The sequence below is a fragment of the Rhinatrema bivittatum genome, chromosome 8 (assembly GCF_901001135.1).
Source record: "Rhinatrema bivittatum chromosome 8, aRhiBiv1.1, whole genome shotgun sequence".
NCBI classification, from domain to species: Eukaryota; Metazoa; Chordata; class Amphibia; order Gymnophiona; family Rhinatrematidae; genus Rhinatrema; species Rhinatrema bivittatum.
Window position 1 is genome coordinate 95,989,757 of NC_042622.1, and position 22,407 is coordinate 96,012,163.

A 22,407-nucleotide genomic window follows, 5' to 3' on the forward strand; every position below is an offset into this window, starting at 1 on the left:
AAAGGCGCGAAAGGTAACTCTCGCGGGATGCTGTGATTAGTGAGCTGACACCTGGAGGACAGGCATCCGATCAAAATTTAATAAAACTGATACCATTCGATATCTTTATTTAGACCAGAAGGGGCGACTGTGTGAAGGGTATATATCCATCGCTGCTCCTTCCGACCCAGCATGCCGGCAAAGTCCCCTCCCCGCAAGGGGGGCGAGATCACCTCCAATACCGTGAAGGAAAGGGCATCGATGGAATGTGCCATCTCAAGCCAGTGAGACACCAGAGGCTCATCAACTCTAGAAGATCTTATATTAGAACAGTGTTCTATGATACGTGTTTTAACCATCCGGGCGGTCTTGCCCACATATAGCAATGAACAGGGGCACCTAATGACATAGATCACCCCTTTTGTACAACAATTGGATTGAGAGTTAAGTTTGAAAGCCCGTCCAGTCAAAGGGTGTATAAATGTAGATGCTGGTGATGTATGCTTACACATCGTGCAGTGGCCACAGGGTTGGTGGTGCCCACCCAACCGGGGTGGCGACTGCACAGGTGAGGCAGTGTGCACCAGTCGATCTCTTAGGTTCGTAGCTCGTTTAAAAGTGAACCGTGGGGGACCATGCATTAAGGTGTTCAGAGACAGGGCTGACCAATAACGTTTGATCATAGTGGCTATGGCCCTTCCCACTGTGGAGAATGGAAGAATACAGTTATGCGAGATATCATCCGAATGCGTGGGCGGTGTGAAAAGCCACTCCCTGTGTGTATATAGTGCTCGCTTAAAAGCTTTCTTGATAACCCGCATAGGATAACCCCTTTCAGCAAACCGGTTAATCATCCCCTGCGATTGAGACAAAAATTCTTGTCTAGTTGAACACAGGCGTCGGAGTCTTAAAAATTGCCCCGTAGGGATATTGTCCCGAAGTGTCCGGGGTGGAAACTGTTATAAGCAAGCAGGGTATTCCGGTCGGTATGTTTGCGAAAGAGTGTCGTCTCAAAATGATCCTCCACCCACCTGACAGTGATATCTAAAAAAGATATACAAGTGGGATGAATGCAATGGTTGAATTGGATGTGGGGATTAATAATATTCACTCAGTCCAGGAACATGAAGAATTGCATGTCCGTCCCTGTCCAGACAATAAAGATGTCATCAATATAGCGTAGCCATCATGATGAATTGAAACCATTCAGAGGAATAGATGTTCGATGTTTCATAATCATCCATGTATAGGCACGCGAGACTAGGGGCCATAGTGGCCCCCATTGCGGTCCCCTTGACCTGCTGATATATTGTATCCTGAAATTTGAAAAAGTTTTTAGTAAGAGCCAATTCGGCTAATTGGATTAAAAATGGTGTAGAGACTCTCTGCGGAAACATACCGACCGGAATACCCTGCTTGCTTATAACAGTTTCCACCCCAGGACACTTCGGGACAATATCCCTACGGGGCAATTTTTAAGACTCCGACGCCTGTGTTCAACTAGACAGAATTTTGTCTCAATCGCAGGGGATGATTAACCGGTTTGCTGAAAGGGGTTATCCTATGCGGGTTATCAAGAAAGCTTTTAAGCGAGCACTATATACACACAGGGAGTGGCTTTTCACACCGCCCACGCATTCGGATGATATCTCGCATAACTGTATTCTTCCATTCTCCACAGTGGGAAGGGCCATAGCCACTATGATCAAACGTTATTGGTCAGCCCTGTCTCTGAACACCTTAATGCATGGTCCCCCACGGTTCACTTTTAAACGAGCTACGAACCTAAGAGATCGACTGGTGCACACTGCCTCACCTGTGCAGTCGCCACCCGGTTGGGTGGGCACCACCAACCCTGTGGCCACTGCACGATGTGTAAGCATACATCACCAGCATCTACATTATACACCCTTTGACTGGACGGGCTTTCAAACTTAACTCTCAATCCAATTGTTGTACAAAAGGGGTGATCTATGTCATTAGGTGCCCCTGTTCATTGCTATATGTGGGCAAGACCGCCCGGATGGTTAAAACACGTATCATAGAACACTGTTCTAATATAAGATCTTCTAGAGTTGATGAGCCTCTGGTGTCTCACTGGCTTGAGATGGCACATTCCATCGATGCCCTTTCCTTCACGGTATTGGAGGTGATCTCGCCCCCCTTGCGGGGAGGGGACTTTGCCGGCATGCTGGGTCGGAAGGAGCAGCGATGGATATATACCCTTCACACAGTCGCCCCTTCTGGTCTAAATAAGATATCGAATGGTATCAGTTTTATAAATTTTGATCGGATGCCTGTCCTCCAGGTGTCAGCTCACTAATCACAGCATCCCGTGAGAGTTACCTTTCGTGCCTTTTTGTCCTTTAAATGTTTGAAACACTGAGGGCGATTGCGCTCCTGTGAAACTTCAAGAGGTATGTACATCTTTTTATATAAACCTTATGGCAGTTTTGTTCCGTTCCTTACTACTGCATATTATATTTACAGATGTGAATAAACGTTTTGTTGGTCCCTCCCGATGCAGCCTCCGCGAAACACGGGACCGTGTCGGGGGACTTTAATTCTTCTGCTGCTACCTGTATGGAGTTGCCGTACTAAATGAGAGATTTATAAACTTTGGGTTTAATAAAGACTCTTATACCTTTGAATGGAACCTTATTCTTTCACTTGCACCAGTGACTTTGTGGACTTGTTTATGTGCAAGATTGCTTCTGTATATTTCTGGTAATTGAAATCTCCCATTATGATTGCACTGCCAAATTGGTTTGCTTCCCTGATTTCTCTTAGCATTTCATCATCTGTCTGACCATTTTGTCCAGGTGGACGGTAGTATACTCCTATCACTATACTCTTACCCAACACACGTGGGATTTCTACCCATATAGATTCTACTGAGCATTTAGTCTCTTGTATGATATTTATCCTGTTGGACTCTATACCCTCCTGGACATAAAGTGCCACACCCCTGCCAAGTTGATCCTCCCTATCATTGCGATATAATTTGAACCCCGATATAGCACTGTCCCATTGGTTATCCTCCTTCCACCAAGTTTCTGTGATGCTAATTATGTCAATCTCATCATTTGCTGCTATACACTCTAACTCTCCCATCTTACTTCTTAGACTTCTGGCATTGGCATACAGACATTTCAAAGTGTGTTTTTAGTTTGTTTTAACAACCTGCTTTTCAGTTGTTTGGGATAATTCGGAAATCATTAGCTTTGGTGATTTTTTACATATAGGCATATGGACTATGTTTGCTTTTAATGGAACCTCTCTTTTGGGATGCCCTAACTCTCCTGTTGAGTGGAAAACCCCTAACATCTTGGCTTCATCCTTCCACCCCCCCCCCCCCCCACCCATTCTCATAAATAGTATAGAGCTAGGTTGGGACAGATTTCACCTGGGCTGGAAGATCCAGTGTAGAGCAATGTGAACCTGGCAAGAGTTGCTCCCTTGTGTTTTCATGGAATGATCTGTTCCCTGTACGTACCTGATTCAGTCCAGACTCTTGGGTTTATGCATCCCTGCCAGCAGATGGAGACTGAGAAAGTTTCACTGACACTGCCTGAAATATAAAAGAGTAGAGTGCCTCTTTTAGAAAAAAAAAAGGGGGTATCAGAGCCTGCAGCCGCCAGAGCAGCCTCGTGAAGGGGGGAGGGATCTGGACTACCAGATTTACCCCCATGGGCACACAGGTTGACACCACAAAGAGGTCCCCAGATCCCTGGCTTGCCCGCCTCAACCAGTCAGGGTAGAACCCCTTAGGATTCCAAAAAACAAAAAAAGACCCCTGGGAGGAAGGCTCAAAAACCAAAACTGCCCTAACCACAGAACTGCAGGTTTAGCACCATCTAATATCTGCTGGAGACAGAGAAATACCGAGGCACTGCAGGTGGCAGTAGGGTTTATCAATCAGCATCAGTGAAACTTTCTCTGTCTCCATCTGCTGGCAAGGATGCATAAACCCAGGAGTCTGGACTGATCTCTAGTACTACAGGAACGAAAATTAGCAGGCAAGAACCAATTTTCCTTTTTCAACTTTTGGTTTCAGATGCATACTGTTTTGTTTTGGGGTTTTTTCAGTGTGATAGGTCTCTAATGTTTTCACTTCTGTTCCGTGCTGGCAACTTGTACCTTCTTTATCCATATGCATGCTTCCATCCTAGGGAAGGCCAGGGAGAAGACACTGCTGAAGAATTCTGTAATCAGTGACAGTTTACAACACATGATGCAGCCCAAACTGTTCAAGTAAGTGAAAGTCACTTCCACTGACGTTTCAAAGACCTCCTTGGGTAACAGCACTTCAGCACGTCTCCTCTCGTGAGAGAGATCTCATCAGCCACGCCACCCTGCGTCTCTAAAATCCTAATTTCTGTGATGTAAATGACTCTTTCTTGAGAACCTCATCCTACGAATGACGTGTTAGTTATCTGCCAAGCACATTGACAATCTTTCCCTTATCTGCCCTCAAACTATTTGCGTAATTGAACATTGCACACACAGGTCAAGATGTAAAATTGAAAAATTAGGAAAAGTTAAGCCAGAGGTGACGGTACCATGTGCCTTTGCTGATAAATTGGCCCTAGTTCCCTGTACGTACCCAGATCAAATCGGCCCTAGACAGGATGTGTGCTGACTCTCTGGTACTGGCAGATAAGGCCCTTATGATGCTGTGGCTCCGGCTCTGCTGGTGATGTCTCTCTCAATGGTTTCACTGTAGGGAGCCTGGCAAAGCTCTGTGCCTACAGCATTTACTTTTAAAAAGAAGAATACAATGTGGCCCCTTTTTAAAAGAGTTTAGTGGTGCTGTTTTTTGAAGCAGGAGTGGGAGAATAACTGCAATGGTTGGGCCATCTGGTCCTTAACTGCCATCCTGTTCTCTGCTTCTCTGAGCTAGACTAACTTGCGGGCCGATACAGTAAACCACGCGGGAGAGCAGGCGAGCGCTCGCTCTCCCGGCACATGCACAGGCCACTCTCCTGTGCGCCCGATTCAGTAATTTTTTTAAATTAGGGCCAGTGTTAAAAAGAGGTGCTAGGGACACTAGCGCGCGTCTGTAGCGCCTCTTTTTTGACGGAAGCGGCGGCTGTCAGCGAGTTTGACAGCCAACGCTCAATTTTGCCGGCGTCTGTTCTCTAACCCAGTGGTTCTCAACCTTTTTTCTGTCGGGACACACCTGACAGATGGTTCTCACATGCGTGACACACTGACCCATGATCGTCACGGGGCTAGATGTAAAAGTACAGTTTGCATCCACGGGAACCCCCCTGACCCACAATAATGGATGTAAAGCAAAATTATGACATTCCCCATACAACTCACCCTACAAAAAAGATGTTCTGGTGTCATCGCAGTAACAGCAACTCAAACTCCTTCTACTTCCAGGCTCAATAGCCCTACTTATGAAAAGACAGCAGTTTACCACCAATGCATGTCCTCTTGAGAAAACACAACAAATAAGACTGATAAAACGCTTACATGCTAGTAAAATATCTCATCTCGGTAACAGACACAGAACCGACCTAACATACTCCCAGGATCTGTAGTAATGCACATAAACTAATCCGCACACAGTTACACCTGTATTATGGAATACACTCAAACAGGAGCAACCCTATCTATGAAAAGGCAACACTACAAATATTAAATCAGGCCCTAAAAACCAATACACCTCTTATTAGGAAAACAGAACTAGCAAGCAGCTATAGATCCCCACACAGAAATAATTGTAAAACTATACTAATAAGCAGAATAAATGTTTCAAAACAGCTATGAACAGAATAACATCCAACAATTAAAAACTCATAAAAACTATTAAAAATTCTCCAAACACCAATAAAATATTTCAAAAAAAGCAGACACATCACATAATATTCAATAATTTAAAATGGCAGTCAATCAAGAAAAATAAACTTAAAAAGCCACCTTTACTTACCCCTTCCAGCAGCTCTCCTACTCCTCTTCCATGCAGGCCATAGCACACAGCAGCAGTAGAGGCTAAGCTCTATACTCATGGTCCTCTTCCTTAGTCCCATGTCTCTCACACACACACCATACCAGTCATGCCCCCATGACCAGTTTCTGTCTCTCACACACCAATCATCTCCCAAACAGTCTTTGGGACTGTTTGGGAGATGATCCTGAACAGTTTCTCTCATGCCATACACACACACAGGCTTCCCACTCCTGTGTTCTACTTACATGTACGGGCTTCTCACTCTCATAATCACTTTCTCTGTCTCACACACACTCACTCACCAGTCTCTCACTCCCATGCTTGTTCTCTCCACATGCACAGGCTTCTCATTCCCTGAATCACATTCTTTCTCTCACATTCACACACACCAGTCACCTGATCTCTCATGCATACACACACACAGGCTTCCCACTCCCATGTTCTCTTTCAGATATACAGTCTTCTCACTCCCATGCTCACTCTTCACATGCACAGGCTTCTCATTCCCATAATCACTTTCTCTCTCTCTCTCACACACACACACCAGTCACCTGATCTCTCTCATGCATTCACACACACAGGCTTCCCATTTCCATGTTCTGTCTTACATATACAGGCTTCTCCCTCCCATGCTGTCTCACACACACCCAGGTTTCTCACTCCCATGTTCACTCTCTTCACATGCACAGGTTTCTCATTCCCATAATCACTTTCTCTCTGTTACACACACATATACACGTCTCTCTCTCATTTCCATGCTCGCTCTCCACTGCACAGGCTTCTCATTCCCTGAATCACATTCTTTCTCTCACATTCACACACACCAGTCTCTTTCTCTCACACAGTCACCTTACCAACCAGTCTCTCGCTCATGCATGCACACACACACAGGCTTCCCACTCCCTTGCTCTCTCTCACATAATCAGGCTTCTCACTCCCATGCTTTTTCACACACCCCCACAGCACCAGGCTTCTTACTCCCATGCTTTCTCACATACCCAGATTTCTCACTTCCATGCTTTTTCTCTCTCACACTCTCACATACACATCGGTCATCTCCTTGAGCGGTCACTTTCATTGTCTCTCACATATACACACACATGAGCTCTCTGACCAGTTTCTCTCAATCACAGACATGCTCTCAATCAAATACATTCTCTCACTTACACACAAGCTGGCTGGCTGCTTCTCTCTCTTTCTCTCATTCACTTCCTCCTCCCCCCCCCCCCCCCCCCCAAAAAATGGTAGCTGCAGCAGCCTCCTCCTCCAGCCCCCAAAGGCCAAGAAAGTAGAATCCCATCGGCCGCGGGAGGCTCATGCTGCTGTCTCCTTTCTCGATTACCGGCTGCTTCAATTGCTCGGGGGCCGATGCTGCAGCCGCCGCTGCTACTTTATCACGCGGCACGGTCTTTCTCCTTCCCGCACACTGCGTATCACTTCCTGTTCCGGGTCACGGGGGGGGGGGGGAAGAAGAAAAGGCCAGCCGTAGGTGCCACTGCTTCTTCTACCATTGCTGCCGTTCCCACTGGGCTTGAACGTGCTGATAGCCCGGCGGCAACAGCAGCAGGGAAGAAGAGCAGCGGGAGAGACCGGGAGCACGCGACACACCAACCGGTGCTTGGCGACACACTAGTGTGTCGAGACACACCGGTTGAGAATCACTGCTCTAACCCACTGACAGCCATAGGTTCAGAAACCGGACGCTGGCAAAATTGAGCGTCCTGTTTTCAAGCCGCGGGCCCATTTTACAATTTTTTATTTTTTTTTTAACTTTTGGGGCCTCCGACTTAATATCGCCAAGTCGGAGGGTGCACAGAAAAGCAGTTTTTACTGCTTTTCTGTGCACTTCCCTGGCGCCTGCAGAAATTAATGCCTACCTTTGGGTAGGCGCTAATTTCTTAAAGTAAAATGTGTGGCTTACTGTATCGTGCGGGAATGACTAATAGGGCCATCAACATGCATTTCCATGTTGCGGGCGCTATTAGTCTTGGGGGGGGGGGGGGGTTGGACGCGAGTTTTCAACGCGCTATTACCCCTTACTGAATAAGGGGTAAAGCTAGCGTGTCGAAAACGTGCGTCCAAATGCCGGAGCGCACTACTACATCGGCCTATTGGTGGGCCAAAAAGTCGACTAGGTACTGATAGAACCAATCAAAGTGCTAATTGATTATTCCTATGTAGTGTTGGCATGCATAAAAAGATAGTGTTTACCCACTAAGCTGAGCAGATATGATTTATAAGTTGTAGAATTTTATGTAGGCAGCCTGACTATCTTACTTAGCCAGTGACGGAGGCCCGCATCCAGTAGATAGCAATGGACTTTTAAAAATGCGGCCGCTTATTTCACTGCATGTTTTACATTAACCAAGATGTTTTACTTTGCTGGTTAGTTTGTGTTTGGTGGTGGAAGTCTCATCTGATTGTGTCTGTCCCCACCTCACAGGCTCGAATATCTGAATCAGAAGCTGGAAAAAGCCAGTAGTGCAGTGGAAAAGAGAATTGTGGAAAAGCAAATCAAGGAAACAGAACAAGAAGTAGAAGACATGAAGTAGGATCATTTTCTGAATGCTGCTTTGCCCCCAAGATTTAAGTGGTGTTCTGCTTTAGGTCTCCTCCCATTTGCAAAGGGAGGGAGAAGAGAGACGAAACCTCTTCAGAGTGTTTAGCGTGGGTAATTAAAACAGTAAAATCAAAATGTTGAAAGGGTTGTGACAGCCTGCCCAAGAATATAATTAGTTAACCACTTTTATTTGGCATTTATTTATTAGAGAGGTTCTCACAGGACAAGCAGGATGGTTGTCCTCACAAATGGGTGACATCGAGGATGGAGCCCACCACGGAAAACTTCTGTCAAAGTTTAAACAGAACTTTGACTGGCCCCTACTGGGCATGCCCAGCAAGGCACTGACCCTGCAGCCAGCAGGGGTCTCCCTTCAGTCTTCTTTTTTCCGCGCAGCAGTTGCCACGCGGTGAAAGGAGCTCTCTAACCACGTTCCTGACAGGAATTTGGAAGTTAATTTCCTAAGAAAATTTGCCCCTCAGGGGTCTCCCTTCGACAAATTTTTAGTCATCTTACGGAACCCGGTAAGTTTTTTGCCTTTTTCCATCGACTACCGTCGATTTTGGCCCTTGGCCTGTTGGCACTTACCGATCCCCAGCCTAAATTTTGGCTTCAGGCCATGGCAACGGGGTTCCGCCGTTGTCCGGATTGTACCCGGACTATGTCCATCACAGACCCCCACAGGGTTTGTGTAATGTGTTTGGGTAGTGAGCATGATGTCCTGACTTGCACCAAATGTGCCTTAATGACACCCAAGGGTCGCAAAGCCCGGATGGAGCAGAGATGGGGCTCCTCTTCCATGCACCCACCCCAACGCCATTGATAGCATCGACGTCATCGGAACCGGCAAGCCGCCGAAGTTGTACCATCATCGTCAACCCTCCGGTGACCGTCCTCCATCGATCGCTTCTCGGCCGTCGACTCCCGTCCCTTCCCCGGATGGGCGAGGGGATCGGAAGGAAAAAGCAACCGCCATCGACGGCACAAGTCCTCGGTCCGCTGTCGAGGATCCACAGCCATCGACCTCTGCTCAAGCCGAGCCACCGACAAAGAAGCCGCGAACAGACCGGACACCCTCCACAGTCTCGTTCGCCGCAATCGAGGAAACCCTCACCCTCCCGGGGTGCGGGGGCCGTGATCCCACCGGTTACGGTGGTCCCTCCGGCCCTGCCTCAGCCTCCCCTCTTCCCGTCGAGCCGGGTATGGTTACCCCTGGTCTCCGGGCAGAACTGGACCGGCTGGTCCAGGAGGCCATCGAGAAAGCGATGAAGAAATTGCAACCTCCATCGGCACCGTCTCCGGCACCGGTTCCAGTGCCGCCCCCGACACCGACACCAGTACCGGTTTCGCCACCGAGGAGGGAACCGACCACCGAGCCGTTGATACAAGCGCTAGCACCGCTACTGAACCGCATGGAGGCGCTCATGACGGCCCTTCCATCGGTGATTCCAGTACCATCGACAACACCACCGTCTCCGACTGGATTTTCATCGGCAGGAGAAACACCGTTCCGGATTCCCCCCTTCCGGGGTGGTTCCATCGGTGCCTTCTGGTATATCTCCACCGATATATCCTTCGGTTCCATCCATTCCACGCCAGGCACCGATTCCATCGGCAGCACCGAAGCCATCGATGCCATTTCTGGTTCCACCTACGGCACCGATTCCACCTCGGTTTCCATCGATGCCTTCAGAGCCTCAGCCAGGTCCATCAGGGCTACAAGCCCCACTTGATCCCTACGATACCTGGGGTGATGATGATGATACATCTTCTGACACAGATTTGCCTTCGCCACCATCTCCTACAGAGAGTAGAAAAAGATCTCCTCCTGAGGATCTATCTTTCATTAATTTTGTGAAAGAGATGTCAGAAGTTGTACCTTTTCAACTACAATCTGAAGCTGATGACAGACACCAGATGATGGAACTCCTTCAATTTCTGGATGCTCCAAAAATCATCGCTTCCATCCCTATACACCAGGTGTTTTTGGATCTGCTCAAGAAAAACTGGGAATCTCCTTCATCAGTGTCACCAGTTAACAAAAAAGCTGACTCCACCTACCTTGTCCAGTCAGCACCAGGTTTCCAAAAACCTCAACTGGATCATCGCTCTGTTGTGGTTGAGTCCGCGCAGAAGAAGGCCAAGCGTCTTAAGCCACACTCTTCTACCCCACCTACCAGGGACAACAAGTTCCTAGATAGTGTTGGACGGAAAGTCTATCATGGAGCTATGTTGATTTCACGCATAGCTTCATATCAACTTTACATGACTCAGTACAACAGAGCCATCCTTAAGCAGATGCAAGACTATGCTGACACGTTGCCAGACCAATACCAACCGCAGCTTCAAGCCCTTCTTCACAAAGGATTTGAGGCAGGGAAGCACGAGATTAGGACTGCCTACGACATATTCGATGCTTCCACAAAAGTTTCAGCCACAGCCATCTCAGCCAGACGTTGGGCTTGGTTAAAATCATCCAACCTTCGCCCAGAGGTTCAGGATCGTCTTGCTGATTTACCCTGCTTAGGCGATAATTTGTTTGGAGAGCAAATTCAGCAGATTGTGGCGGAGTTAAAAGACCACCATGAGACGTTGAAACAACTCTCATCTGTCCCACCTGAGCTAACCTCCAAGCAACCGCAAAAGAAAGACTCTAAGAAGTCATTCTTTCGACCACGCCGTTATTACCCTCCATCGGCCAGGCCTCGTCCAGCTCGATCTTCTACTAGGCCTCAGCCGCGTCAGCCTAGGAAACAAAGGCCTACTGTAGCCCCTCCTCCTGGGCCTGCGGCTGGCCTTTGACTCCCCTGTAGGGAACACATGCCAAACCCCTCTTCCGGACATCCCTGTAGGAGGTCGACTGTACCATTTTCTACAACCTTGGTTGCAGATCACCTCAGATCAGTGGGTGCTAACAATTATCGCACAGGGTTACCACCTCAACTTCATAACTCTTCCGGCAGACTCCCCGCCTCTTCAAGCGTGGAGTCTATCCACCCATTTGGCTCAATTACAACAGGAAGTATCCCTTCTTCTGCAATCAAATGCTATAGAACCCGTTCCTCCCTCTCAACGAGGCAAGGGATTCTATTCCAGATACTTCCTAATACCAAAGAAATCAGGGGGACTACGTCCCATTTTGGACCTTCGAGCCCTCAACAAATACCTTCAAAAAGAGAAGTTCAAAATGGTAACCCTCGGCACGCTGCTTCCTCTGCTACAAAGAGGGGATTGGCTGTGCTCTCTCGACCTCAAGGACGCTTATACCCACATTGCGATCACACAATCCCATCGCAAATATCTGCGGTTTCTAGTAGGCCACGACCATTATCAATACCGTGTCCTCCCTTTCGGTCTAGCTTCTGCCCCACGAGTCTTTACCAAATGTCTCGTAGTGGTAGCAGCATTCCTAAGGAAGGAAGGTGTCCACGTCTACCCATACCTGGACAATTGGCTAATCAGGGCCTCCACCCAACAGATAGCTCAATCCTCCCTAAAATTGACAATTCAAACACTCCTTTCCTTAGGGTTTCTCGTCAATTATGAGAAATCTTGCTTAGTCCCGTCTCAAACCTTATCCTTCATTGGGGCAGACTTGGACACCTTACAGGCAAAGGCTTACCTTCCTCTTCAGAGGGTCCACACCCTAATGTCCCTGGCTCGCCAGCTCCAGTCTCAGAACACTGCCACGGCTCGCCAGTTCCTCATTCTCCTAGGGCACATGGCATCCTCGGTTCAAGTCACTCCCATGACCCGACTAGCCATGAGAGTAACACAATGGACTCTACGACACCAATGGATTCAAGCTTTTTCAGCCTCTGTCCTCCATAGTCACAGTCACACAAGCGCTGCGCCTATCCTTAACCTGGTGGACGACTCAGGTCAACCTCCTTCAGGGCTTACCCTTTCTTCCACCGGATCCGCAAGTAATCCTAACCACCGACGCTTCTCACATCGGTTGGGGAGCCCATGTGGACGACTTTCAAACCCAAGGGTTATGGTCCAAAGAGGAAGCCGAACACCAGATCAATTTCCTGGAACTTCGAAGCAATCCGCTATGCGCTCCGCACTTTCAAAGATCATCTCTTTCATCAGATAATCTTAATCCAGACGGACAACCAAGTGGCCATGTGGTACATAAACAAGCAGGGAGGCACAGGCTCCTTCCTTCTGTGTCAGGAAGCTGCGCAGATCTGGGCGGAAGCCCTCTCCCACTCCATGTACCTCAGGGCCATTTACCTGCCGGGAGTAGACAATGTATTGGCAGACCAGCTGAGCCGTGTCTTCCAACCACACGAGTGGTCACTCGATCCTCTGGTAGCGACCCTCTCTGTTTCACAAGTGGGGTTCTCCCCGCATAGACCTCTTTGCGTCCCCTCAGAACCACAAAGTGGACGATTACTGCTCTCTCATTCGGAGCCAGCACTCTCGGCCGAGGGATGCATTCTCCCTCAAGTGGACAACCGGTCTGCTCTATGCATTCCCTCCACTCCCTCTTGTGTCAAAGACTCTCGTGAAGCTACGCCAGGACGGAGGAACCATGATCCTGATAGCACCTTACTGGCCACGCCAAGTATGGTTTCCAATACTCCAGGATCTCTCCATCCGCAGGCACATTCCTCTGGGAAAGGACCCGCATCTGCTCACTCAAAACGACGGATGCCTCCTCCATCCCAACCTCCAAGTCTTGTCCCTGACGGCATGGATGTTGAAAGGTTAGTCCTTCAGCCTTTCAACCTTTCAGATTCCGTTTCTCGGGTCCTGATAGCTTCACGAAAGCCTTCCACAAGAAAGTCTTACTCATACAAATGGAAAAGGTACACATCATGGTGCACTTCTCAGTCCCTTGATCCCCTTTCCTGTCCAATCTCCAAATTCTTGGACTATTTATGGCATCTCTCTGAATCAGGTCTTAAAACCTCTTCTATCAGAATGCATGTCAGTGCGGTAGCTGCCTTCCATAAGGGTATTGGGGGTAATCCTATTTCAGTACAACCCCTAGTAACACGCTTTCTTAAGGGCTTGCTCCATCTAAAGCCGCCCTTGCGTCCTCCGGCCCCATCCTGGGACCTTAACCTGGTTCTTGGTCGTCTTATGAAACCTCCTTTCGAACCTCTGCACTCCTGTGACTTTAAATATCTCACTTGGAAAGTGTTATTCCTTTTGGCTATTACTTCAGCTCGCAGGGTTAGTGAATTACAGGCCCTAGTTACCTATCCGCCTTACACTAAGCTCCTGCAGGACCGCGCGGTACTCCGCACTCACCCTAAATTTTTACCTAAGGTAGTTTCTGAGTTTCATATCAATCAATCCATCATACTACCTATCTTTTTTCCCAGGCCCCACTCCAACTCTGGAGAGCAGACCCTGCATACCCTAGACTGTAAACGAGCTCTAGTTTTTTACCTAGACCGTACAGTTTCCCATAGGAAGAGCACTCAATTATTCGTCTCTTTCCATCCTAATAAGTTGGGATAACCTGTGGGTAAGCAGGCTCTTTCTTCCTGGTTGGCGGACTGCATTTCTTTTTGCTATGAGCAAGCTGGCATTCCTTTTCAAGACCGTGTTAAAGCACACTCTGTGAGGGCCATGGCGACGTCAGTGGCACACCTTCGATCGGTGCCGCTTCCTGACATCTGCAAAGCTGCAACCTGGAGTTCTCTCCATACCTTTGCAGCCCATTATTGTTTGGACAAGGCTGGAAGACAGGACTCCATCTTCGGCCAGTCTGTCTTGCGTAACCTTTTTCCAACCTGATGTACCAACACCCTTCCACCTACCCGGTTGGGTGCGGATGCCCTTTCCCAAATTTCTCCTCACTTATTGTGCCTGCTGCACACCGTTGGGTACATTTGGTGCAAGTCGGGACATCCTCAGCTCGGTACTCACCCATTTGTGAGGACAACCATCCTGCTTGTCCTGTGAGAAAGCAAATGTTGCTTACCTGATGTAACAGGTGTTCTCACAGGACAGCAGGATGTTAGTCCTCACGAAACCCGCCCGCCTCCCCGCGGTGTTGGGTTCGTTTTATTCTTACTTTCTAGGCACTGCCTGTAGCTTTGGAAATCAGACTGAAGGGAGACCCCTGCTGGCTGCAGGGTCAGTGCCTTGCTGGGCATGCCCAGTAGGGGCCAGTCAAAGTTCTGTTTAAACTTTGACAGAAGTTTTCCGTGGTGGGCTCCATCCTCGATGTCACCCATTTGTGAGGACTAACATCCTGCTGTCCTGTGAGAACACCTGTTACATCAGGTAAGCAACATTTGCTATATCTCTTAATCTCGATAATCTGAAGAGTGGGACTTGAAGTGTGAAAGCTCACTTTTTTTAAAACATTTTGTGAGCCTTCATAAGGTAGCATCCCGACCGGCTGCTTTGTGTTAATGGAGTTTCATAACATTTTTCATACTTGCATTGATTAATCTATTGTTCTCTGTATGTACCCGGATCAGTCCAGACAGTGGGTTGAGCCTCCTGTCCAGTAGGTGGAGACAGACCAAAACTGTGAGGGTATCCTATATCAGGATAGAGCCTATCCTACACCCCTTCAGTATTCGTGTCTCCAGCAGGTGCAGGCAGCTGAACCTATGGTTCTTCTTCTTCTTCTTCCCTTAGGTTCCCTGAGGGGATTTTCTTTTCTTTTGGTCTGGATCAAGCAAATATTAAATTCTTGTTTAAAAAAAAAAAAAAGAGAGAACTTTGAAAGTTTTCTCCATTTTTTTTCCTCACAGAGCCCCCTAGGCTCCCAGCAGAGCCTAGGGGGCTCCCAGCAGGGAAAAAGGGGCCCATCCTAGGCCCCTTTTTCTCAGTGACCATCTGGGGTGATACTGGTGGTCCAGTCCCTCCCCCATCATCTAGCTGTCCACTGTAAAACAGTACCCTCTCAGGGAGTGTGTTTCCCCTGGCTTAGCTGAGCAGGTTTAAAAAAAAAAAAAAAGGTACAAGCAGGGCTGTATTTGTTACTTCCCTGTACGTACCAGGATCAGTCCAGACCGTGGGTTATGTCTCCCTTCCAGCAGATGGAGTCAGAGCAAAAACTGAGAGGGCGGTCCCTCATGACTGGTGCACCCTCTGTAAACCTTCAGTATTTCTCTGACTCCAGCAGATTCGGGTTGCACCTTCGGTTCTCCCATTTTCTTTCTGTGAGAATAGTCTTTGTTTTATTTCTCCTGTTTTCTTGTTAACACTTTTTACTTGGATGGATCTTATTTAAAAAAAAAAAAAAAAAGAAAGGCAAAGGCTTTTCATTGTAGCTTTGCTCTACTTCCTGCTGCAGGCTTGCAGGCAGAGCTTTCATTCAGTGACAGACCTGTCATCATTTTTATTTATTGCTGTATCATTTTGGGGATAAATTTGTTAACTTTCCTTTTACAGGGCTGTCATTTGCTGCCTTTAGGGGTGAAGTTGGTGGTCCAACCTCTCCCCCTCGATATCGACCCGCTGCCTGGAGATGTCGTTTCCTCAGGGCAGCCCCTAAACTTCAGAGACGCGACATCCCTCTGGCTTGAAAAAAAAACGGAACGGGTTGTTAAAGTTAGTCAGGCAGCGCAAGACTTTGATTTTGTTCCTGTTATCGAAGGTTTTCGGAGGTCTGGGTTCCAAGCCCTTCTTTACTTGCCTCCATGCCACAGCTGACGCAATGCAGCGCCTGGGGGGAGCCAGGATCGCGGCTCTCCCGGGAAGGCCTGTGTGCTCAGTGCCTCCCCGGCGGGGAGGGCACCTCGAGCCCTAGAGGGTGGTCTATTTCGAGCACAAATGGGTGCCAGGCTCTGAGGAGGTCTGCACTGTTCCCGTCCAACCTGGGAACAGCAGCCATCTTGGATCCACTACTTGCTACTCCAGCGCTGCCTCCCAGGGATTCAAACCCGGACTGACCTCATTCTCCTCCGGTTCTCTTTCCAGTGCACCTCCCCGATGCAGAGCCGCCCTCAGAGGACCCTCCAGCCATCCCTCACCCGGAGCCTTTTTCCACAGAATTTATTCTGCTGATGCATGGGGCTTATTTGGCAAGGTTCAGCCAGCACCAGGATGCGGTTTTGGCTCCCCCTCCTCCTAAAGTGGCCAGTCTGGGGGAACTTCCGGACATGGCAGGGGGGGCCTCGGGGATTGGTACCGTCACAGCCCGGTACAGCACCAGTATTCTGGCCCACCCGTTCCAGTGGCCACTTCGGTATCCTCTAGGGTTCAGCCGGTTGCCCATCCAACCGGTCCTGACCCAACGCCCTCTGCGCAAATCGAAGGGGATGTTCCTCGGGTTCTACACCTTTTCCAGAGAGATGAGATGGTTCCGCTTATCACACATGTCCTGGCCGGATTAGATATTGAGGCCCCCCAGGAGGCTCCTGCCACCAGCACTGCACCGAAGAGAGGAGATCCCGTCCTACCAGGGTTCAAGCCACCTTTGAAGACTTTCCTTTTCATCCTATGCTCCTCCAATTGCTGTCTAGGGGGTGGGAGACTCCGGAGGCCTCTCTGCGGGTTGACAAAGTGATGGACAGACTGCATCCACTCCCAGAGGAGTCCCTGGAACTACTTATGGTACCGAAGGTGAATGCATCTGTATCCGCAGTCACGGCTAGGACACCTATTCCTGTGACTGGAGGAGCAGCCCTCGGGGATTTGCAGGACCGCAAACTTGAGGTGTATTTGAAGAGAGTGTTTGAGGCGGCCGCCTTGGGAGCTCGGGCTGCTGTTTGTAGCTCCCTGATGCGGTGTGCATGACTCCGATGGGTCCAACAACTACTCGGAACTCAGGAGGCACAACAGGCGGAAAGGCAAGAAGCCATCATAGCGTATGGCGCGGATGCGCTATATGATCTTCTCCAGGTGCTGGCCAGATCTATGGTTTCCGTAGTCTCAGCTCGGCGCCTCCTCTGGCTCAGGACCTGGTCCGCGGATTCCGCTTCTTAGTCTCAACTCGGCTTCCTTCCCTTCAAGGGGTAACGCTTCCCGATCTCAATCCTGGCCTCATTCCTTTCGGGGATGTCGGCCTTTCAGGGATAGTAGCCAGGAACACTCAGTCACCAAGCCCTCCTCTTAATGAGATGGGGCTGGCTCATTCCTCCGTTCGAAACTTAGGTGGACGACTATCTCAGTTTCTCGGGGAATGGGCCACCATATCGACGGATCAGTGGGACCTAGAGGTGATAGAAAATGGCTACGCGTTAGAATTTGCTCGAGACATACCGGATCTTCACATGATCTCCCCCTGCGGAAGTCGAAAGAGGCCGGCGGTCGAAGAAATCCTGCGCAGGCTGCTGGAACTGGGGGCCATAGTCCCAGTCCCAGTGGAAGAACAAGGGTCCGGCCAATATTCCATCTACTTCATCGTGCCCAAAACGGGAGGGCTCCTTTCGTCCAATTTTGGATCTCAAGCACGTCAACTGGGCTCTCAAGGTTCCCCATTTTCGGATGGAAACCTTGAGGGCGGTGATAGCGGCAGTTTGATCCTGAGAATTCTTGGCCTTGCTCGATCTGACGGAGGCCTACTTACACATCCCAATTCGCTGCAATCACCAGCGCTATCTTCGGTTTGAGATGCTGGGCCAACATTTTTAGTTTCGAGCACGCCCCTTCAGTCTTGCCATGGCGCCGCACACTTTCACCAAGGTAATGGTGGTAGTGGCCGCCACCCTGCGTCGAGACGGAGTTCTAGTCCATCCTTACCTGGATGATTGACTCATCCAGGCCAAATCAAAGTCCCTTTGCCAGCTGGCAGTCAGCAAGGTCCTGTCGTGTCTGACCTCTCTGGGGTGGGTCATCAACTTTCCCAAGAGCAAGCTTCAACCCTCCCAGACATTGGAATTCCTGGGGGCGTGATTCAACACTCGAGTATGCAGGGTGTTTCTTCCGGAGGACCGATCGCGCAAACTCAGAGGCCACGTGCGCAATTTTCTCTCTTGCCCTGCCAATGGCCTGAGATTATCTCCAGGTTCTGGGGTCCATGGCCTCCACTATCGATCTGGTCCCCTGGGCTTTTATGCATATGTGTCAGTTACAGAAAGCCTTGCTATCCCGCTGGAAACCGGTATCTGAAAAGTTTCAGATGCCCCTGCCACTCTACGAGTCTACCGTCGCAGAACTGCAGTGGTGGCTATCGCCTGCACATCTTCAGAAGGGGATGTCCCTTCTGACACCACAGTGGATCGTGGTAACAACTGGCGCCAGCCTCTCCAGCTGGGGAGCTGTATGCCAGACCCAGTCTGCTTAGGGGTATTGGTCTCTGACCCAATCTCGCTGGCACATCAATCGAAGCTCGAGCGGTCCAACTGGCTCTCAAGGCCTTCCTTCCCCCTACTCCTCCACAAGGCAGTGCGGGTCCTGTCAGACAATTCCACCACTGTAGCCTACATCAATCGACAAGGGGGCACCAGGAGTCGCCTAGTAGCTCTGGAAGCCAGCAGGCTCTTCGCATGGGCAGAACGTCACCTAGAGCGCTTAGCGGCATCCCATGTTGCGGGGAAGGAGAACGTTCAAGCGGATTTCCTCAGTCACCAGAGGTTAGACCCAGGCGAGTGGGAATTGTCAGATGCAGCGATGAACCTGATCATCCACAGGTGGGGTCCCCCTCACTTGGATCTGATGGCCACCATGACCAATGCGAAAGCTCCTCGGTTCTTCAGCCGCAGACGGGAACATTGCGCAAAAGGGGTGGACGCCCTGGTTCTTCCCTGGCCCCGCAGCATTCTACTATATGTGTTCCCTCCCTGGCCATTAGTGGGCAAAGTACTCAGAATCGAGCTTCATCGCGGGCCGGTCATCCTAGTGGCTCCGGAATGGCCTCTCAGCCCGTGGTTTGCGGACCTCGTGAATCTGGCCACGGACGGGTCCCTACACCTCTGTCATCTTTCCCGTCTTCTTTGGCAGGGTCCCATATTTTTTGATCAGGTGGATCGCTTCTGTCTATCGGCCTGGCTTTTGAACGGCGGAGATTGAGAAAGAAGGGATATAAGGAAGAAGTTATATCCACTCTATTGCGGGCCAGGAAGCAGACTACCTCGCTTGCTTATGTCAGAGTATGGATGGTTTTTGAAAATGCATGTCGCCTTGGGTATCTCTGCTCGTAAGGCTCCGGTTTCCCAGGTCCTTTCTTTTCTCCAGAACGGTCTCGCCCAGGGGTTGTCTTTCAGTTCCTTGCGAGTGCAAGTCTCAGCTCTCTGTTCTTGCTTAGGTACCATTGACAGTTACTCAGTGGCGGTTCATCCAGATGTCGTCTGTTTTCTCAGGGGAGCCAAGCACTTGAATCCTCTGGTCCGGGTTACTTGTCCCTCGTGGAGTCTTAACTTGGTTCTCCGGGTTCTCTGCGAAGCTCCTTTTGAACCTTTACGGAGGGCTACACTTAAGGATTTGACTCTCAAAACCGTCTTTTTGGTGTCCATTTGTTCAGCCAGAAGAATCTCAGAGCTCCAAGCCTTGTCGGGCAGAGAGCCTTTACTACGTTTCTCGGATTCGGGGGTATCCCTTAAGACAGTACCCTCTTTCTTGCCAAAGATCATGTCTTCTTTTCATGTCAGTCAGTCTGTGGAATGTCCGACCTTTTTTTCATCAGAAGTAGCAAATACAGCTGGGGGTGATCTGCGGCGCCTCGATGTGAAATGGGTCTTGCTGCGTTACCTTCAAGTTACAAATGAGTTCTGGGTCTCTGACCGCTTGTTTGTTCTGAGGAGTGTGCCAAATAAAGGTAATAAGGTTTCCAAGGCCAGTATCGCGCATTGGTTAAAGGAGGCCATTGCGTCAGCTTACATCTGTAAGGGTCTGCCCATGCCGGAAGGCATAAAAGCTCATTCCTTACGGTCTCAGGCTACTTCTTGGGTGGAGAGTCAGTCGGTCTCTCCGCAGGAAATATGTAGGGCAGCTACTTGGAAATCCCTGCATACTTTTGCTCGTCATTACTGTCTGGATGTGCAGGCTCCAGTTTTTGGCTCCTTCGGGTGGCAGGTTCTTCGAGCGGGACTATCTCGGTCCCACCCTGTTTAGGGAAGCTTTGGTACATCCCACAGTCTGGACTGATCCGGGTACGTACAGGGAAAGGAAAATTGGTTCTTACCTGCTAATTTTCGTTCCTGCAGTACCACAGATCAGTCCAGACCACCCGCCCGTACTAGATCTGATACGTCCGCTCAAATGTTTTGTCTTTTTCTACAGGTTTTTTCAGTTATCTGATTTGTTGTATACTATAACTAAAGGCACCGGAAGCATCTAACAGATGAAACTAAAATTGTATGCAAGAGCGTTTTTATTCATACAGAATCTTTTCAGTTGTTCACTTGTTCAATTTGTTAGTTTTTTCTTATTGCTTACTTGATCTTTGGGAAGTTATATCTGCTTTGAAAGTATTTTATACTGAAGGGGTGTAGGGTAGGCTCTGTCCTGAAATAGGATACCTCACAGTTTTGGTCTGTCTCCACCTGCTGGACAGGAGGCTCAACCCATGGTCTGGACTGATCTGTGGTACTACAGGAACAAAAATTAGCAGGTAAGAACCAATTTTCCTTTACCCCTTCTTGCTAACTGAGCAGCAGCCTGTGATCAGTGGTTACTGGCAAGAGGAACGTTGCTACCTTTAAGATAAGAACATAAGAACATAAGAAAATGCCATACTGGGTCAGACCAAGGGTCCATCAAGCCCAGCATCCTGTTTCCAACAGTGGCCAATCCAGGCCATAAGAACCTGGCAAGTACCCAAAAACTAAGTCTATTCCATGTAACCATTGCTAATGGCAGTGGCTATTCTCTAAGTGAACTTAATAGCAGGTAATGGACTTCTCCTCCAAGAACTTATCCAATCCTTTTTTAAACACAGCTATACTAACTGCACGAACCACATTCTCTGGCAACAAATTCCAGAGTTTAATTGTGCGTTGAGTAAAAAAGAACTTTCTCCGATTAGTTTTAAATGTGCCCCATGCTAACTTCATTGAGTGTCCCCTAGTCCTTCTACTATCCGAAAGAGTAAATAACCGATTCACATCTACCCGTTCTAGACCTCTCATGATTTTAAACACCTCTATCATATCCCCCCTCAGTCGTCTCTTCTCCAAGCTGAAAAGTCCTAACCTCTTTAGTCTTTCCTCCATAGGGGAGTTGTTCCATTCCCCTTATCATTTTGGTAGCCCTTCTCTGTACCTTCTCCATCGCAATTATATCTTTTTTGAGATGCGGCGACCAGAACTGTATACAGTATTCAAGGTGTGGTCTCACCATGGAGCGATACAGAGGCATTATGACATTTTCCGTTTTATTCATCATTCCTTTTCTAATAATTCCCAACATTCTGTTTGCTTTTTTGACTGCCGCAGCACACTGAACCGACGATTTCAATGTGTTATCCACTATGACACCTAGATCTCTTTCTTGGGTTGTAGCACCTAATATGGAACCCAACATCGTGTAATTATAGCATGGGTTATTTTTCCCTATATGCATCACCTTGCACTTATCCACATTAAATTTCATCTGCCATTTGGATGCCCAATTTTCCAGTCTCACAAGGTCTTCCTGCAATTTATCACAATCTGCTTGTGATTTAACTACTCTGCACAATTTTGTGTCATCTGCAAATTTGATTATCTCACTCGTCGTATTTCTTTCCAGATCATTTATAAATATATTGAACAGTAAGGGTCCCAATACAGATCCCTGAGGCACTCCACTGTCCACTCCCTTCCACTGAGAAAATTGCCCATTTAATCCTACTCTCTGTTTCCTGTCTTTTAGCCAGTTTGCAATCCACGATGACATTGCTGTCTACCTCAGGATAAAGATAAAAAGTGGACATGCTCGCTTGCACCTGCTTTGTGTGTGGCTGGAATTTAGTTTGAAAATGATACATGATTTGAAACTGCCATCCGTGCATGCACTTTGCTCCCTCCACCCTGAATGCACCCCCCAGAAACACCTCCTCTCAACA

The 22,407-nt window shown here is 48.7% G+C and overlaps 1 protein-coding gene across 3 annotated transcripts in view; it reads left to right on the forward strand.

Annotated features, from left to right (window-relative positions):
• SNAPC4 (small nuclear RNA activating complex polypeptide 4) overlaps window positions 1–22,407 on the forward strand; it is a 164,753-nt gene that overhangs the window by 49,696 nt on the left and 92,650 nt on the right. For all 3 annotated transcript variants that reach the window (XR_003858150.1, XM_029611957.1, XM_029611958.1), the window contains exons 7-8: window positions 4,152–4,233; window positions 8,385–8,489. Coding sequence is in view for 2 of the 3 variants with exons in the window: in XM_029611957.1 (XP_029467817.1) it covers window positions 4,152–4,233; window positions 8,385–8,489 (187 nt within the window). In the remaining variant the exon portion in view is untranslated. The remainder of the gene's footprint in view (window positions 1–4,151; window positions 4,234–8,384; window positions 8,490–22,407) is intronic.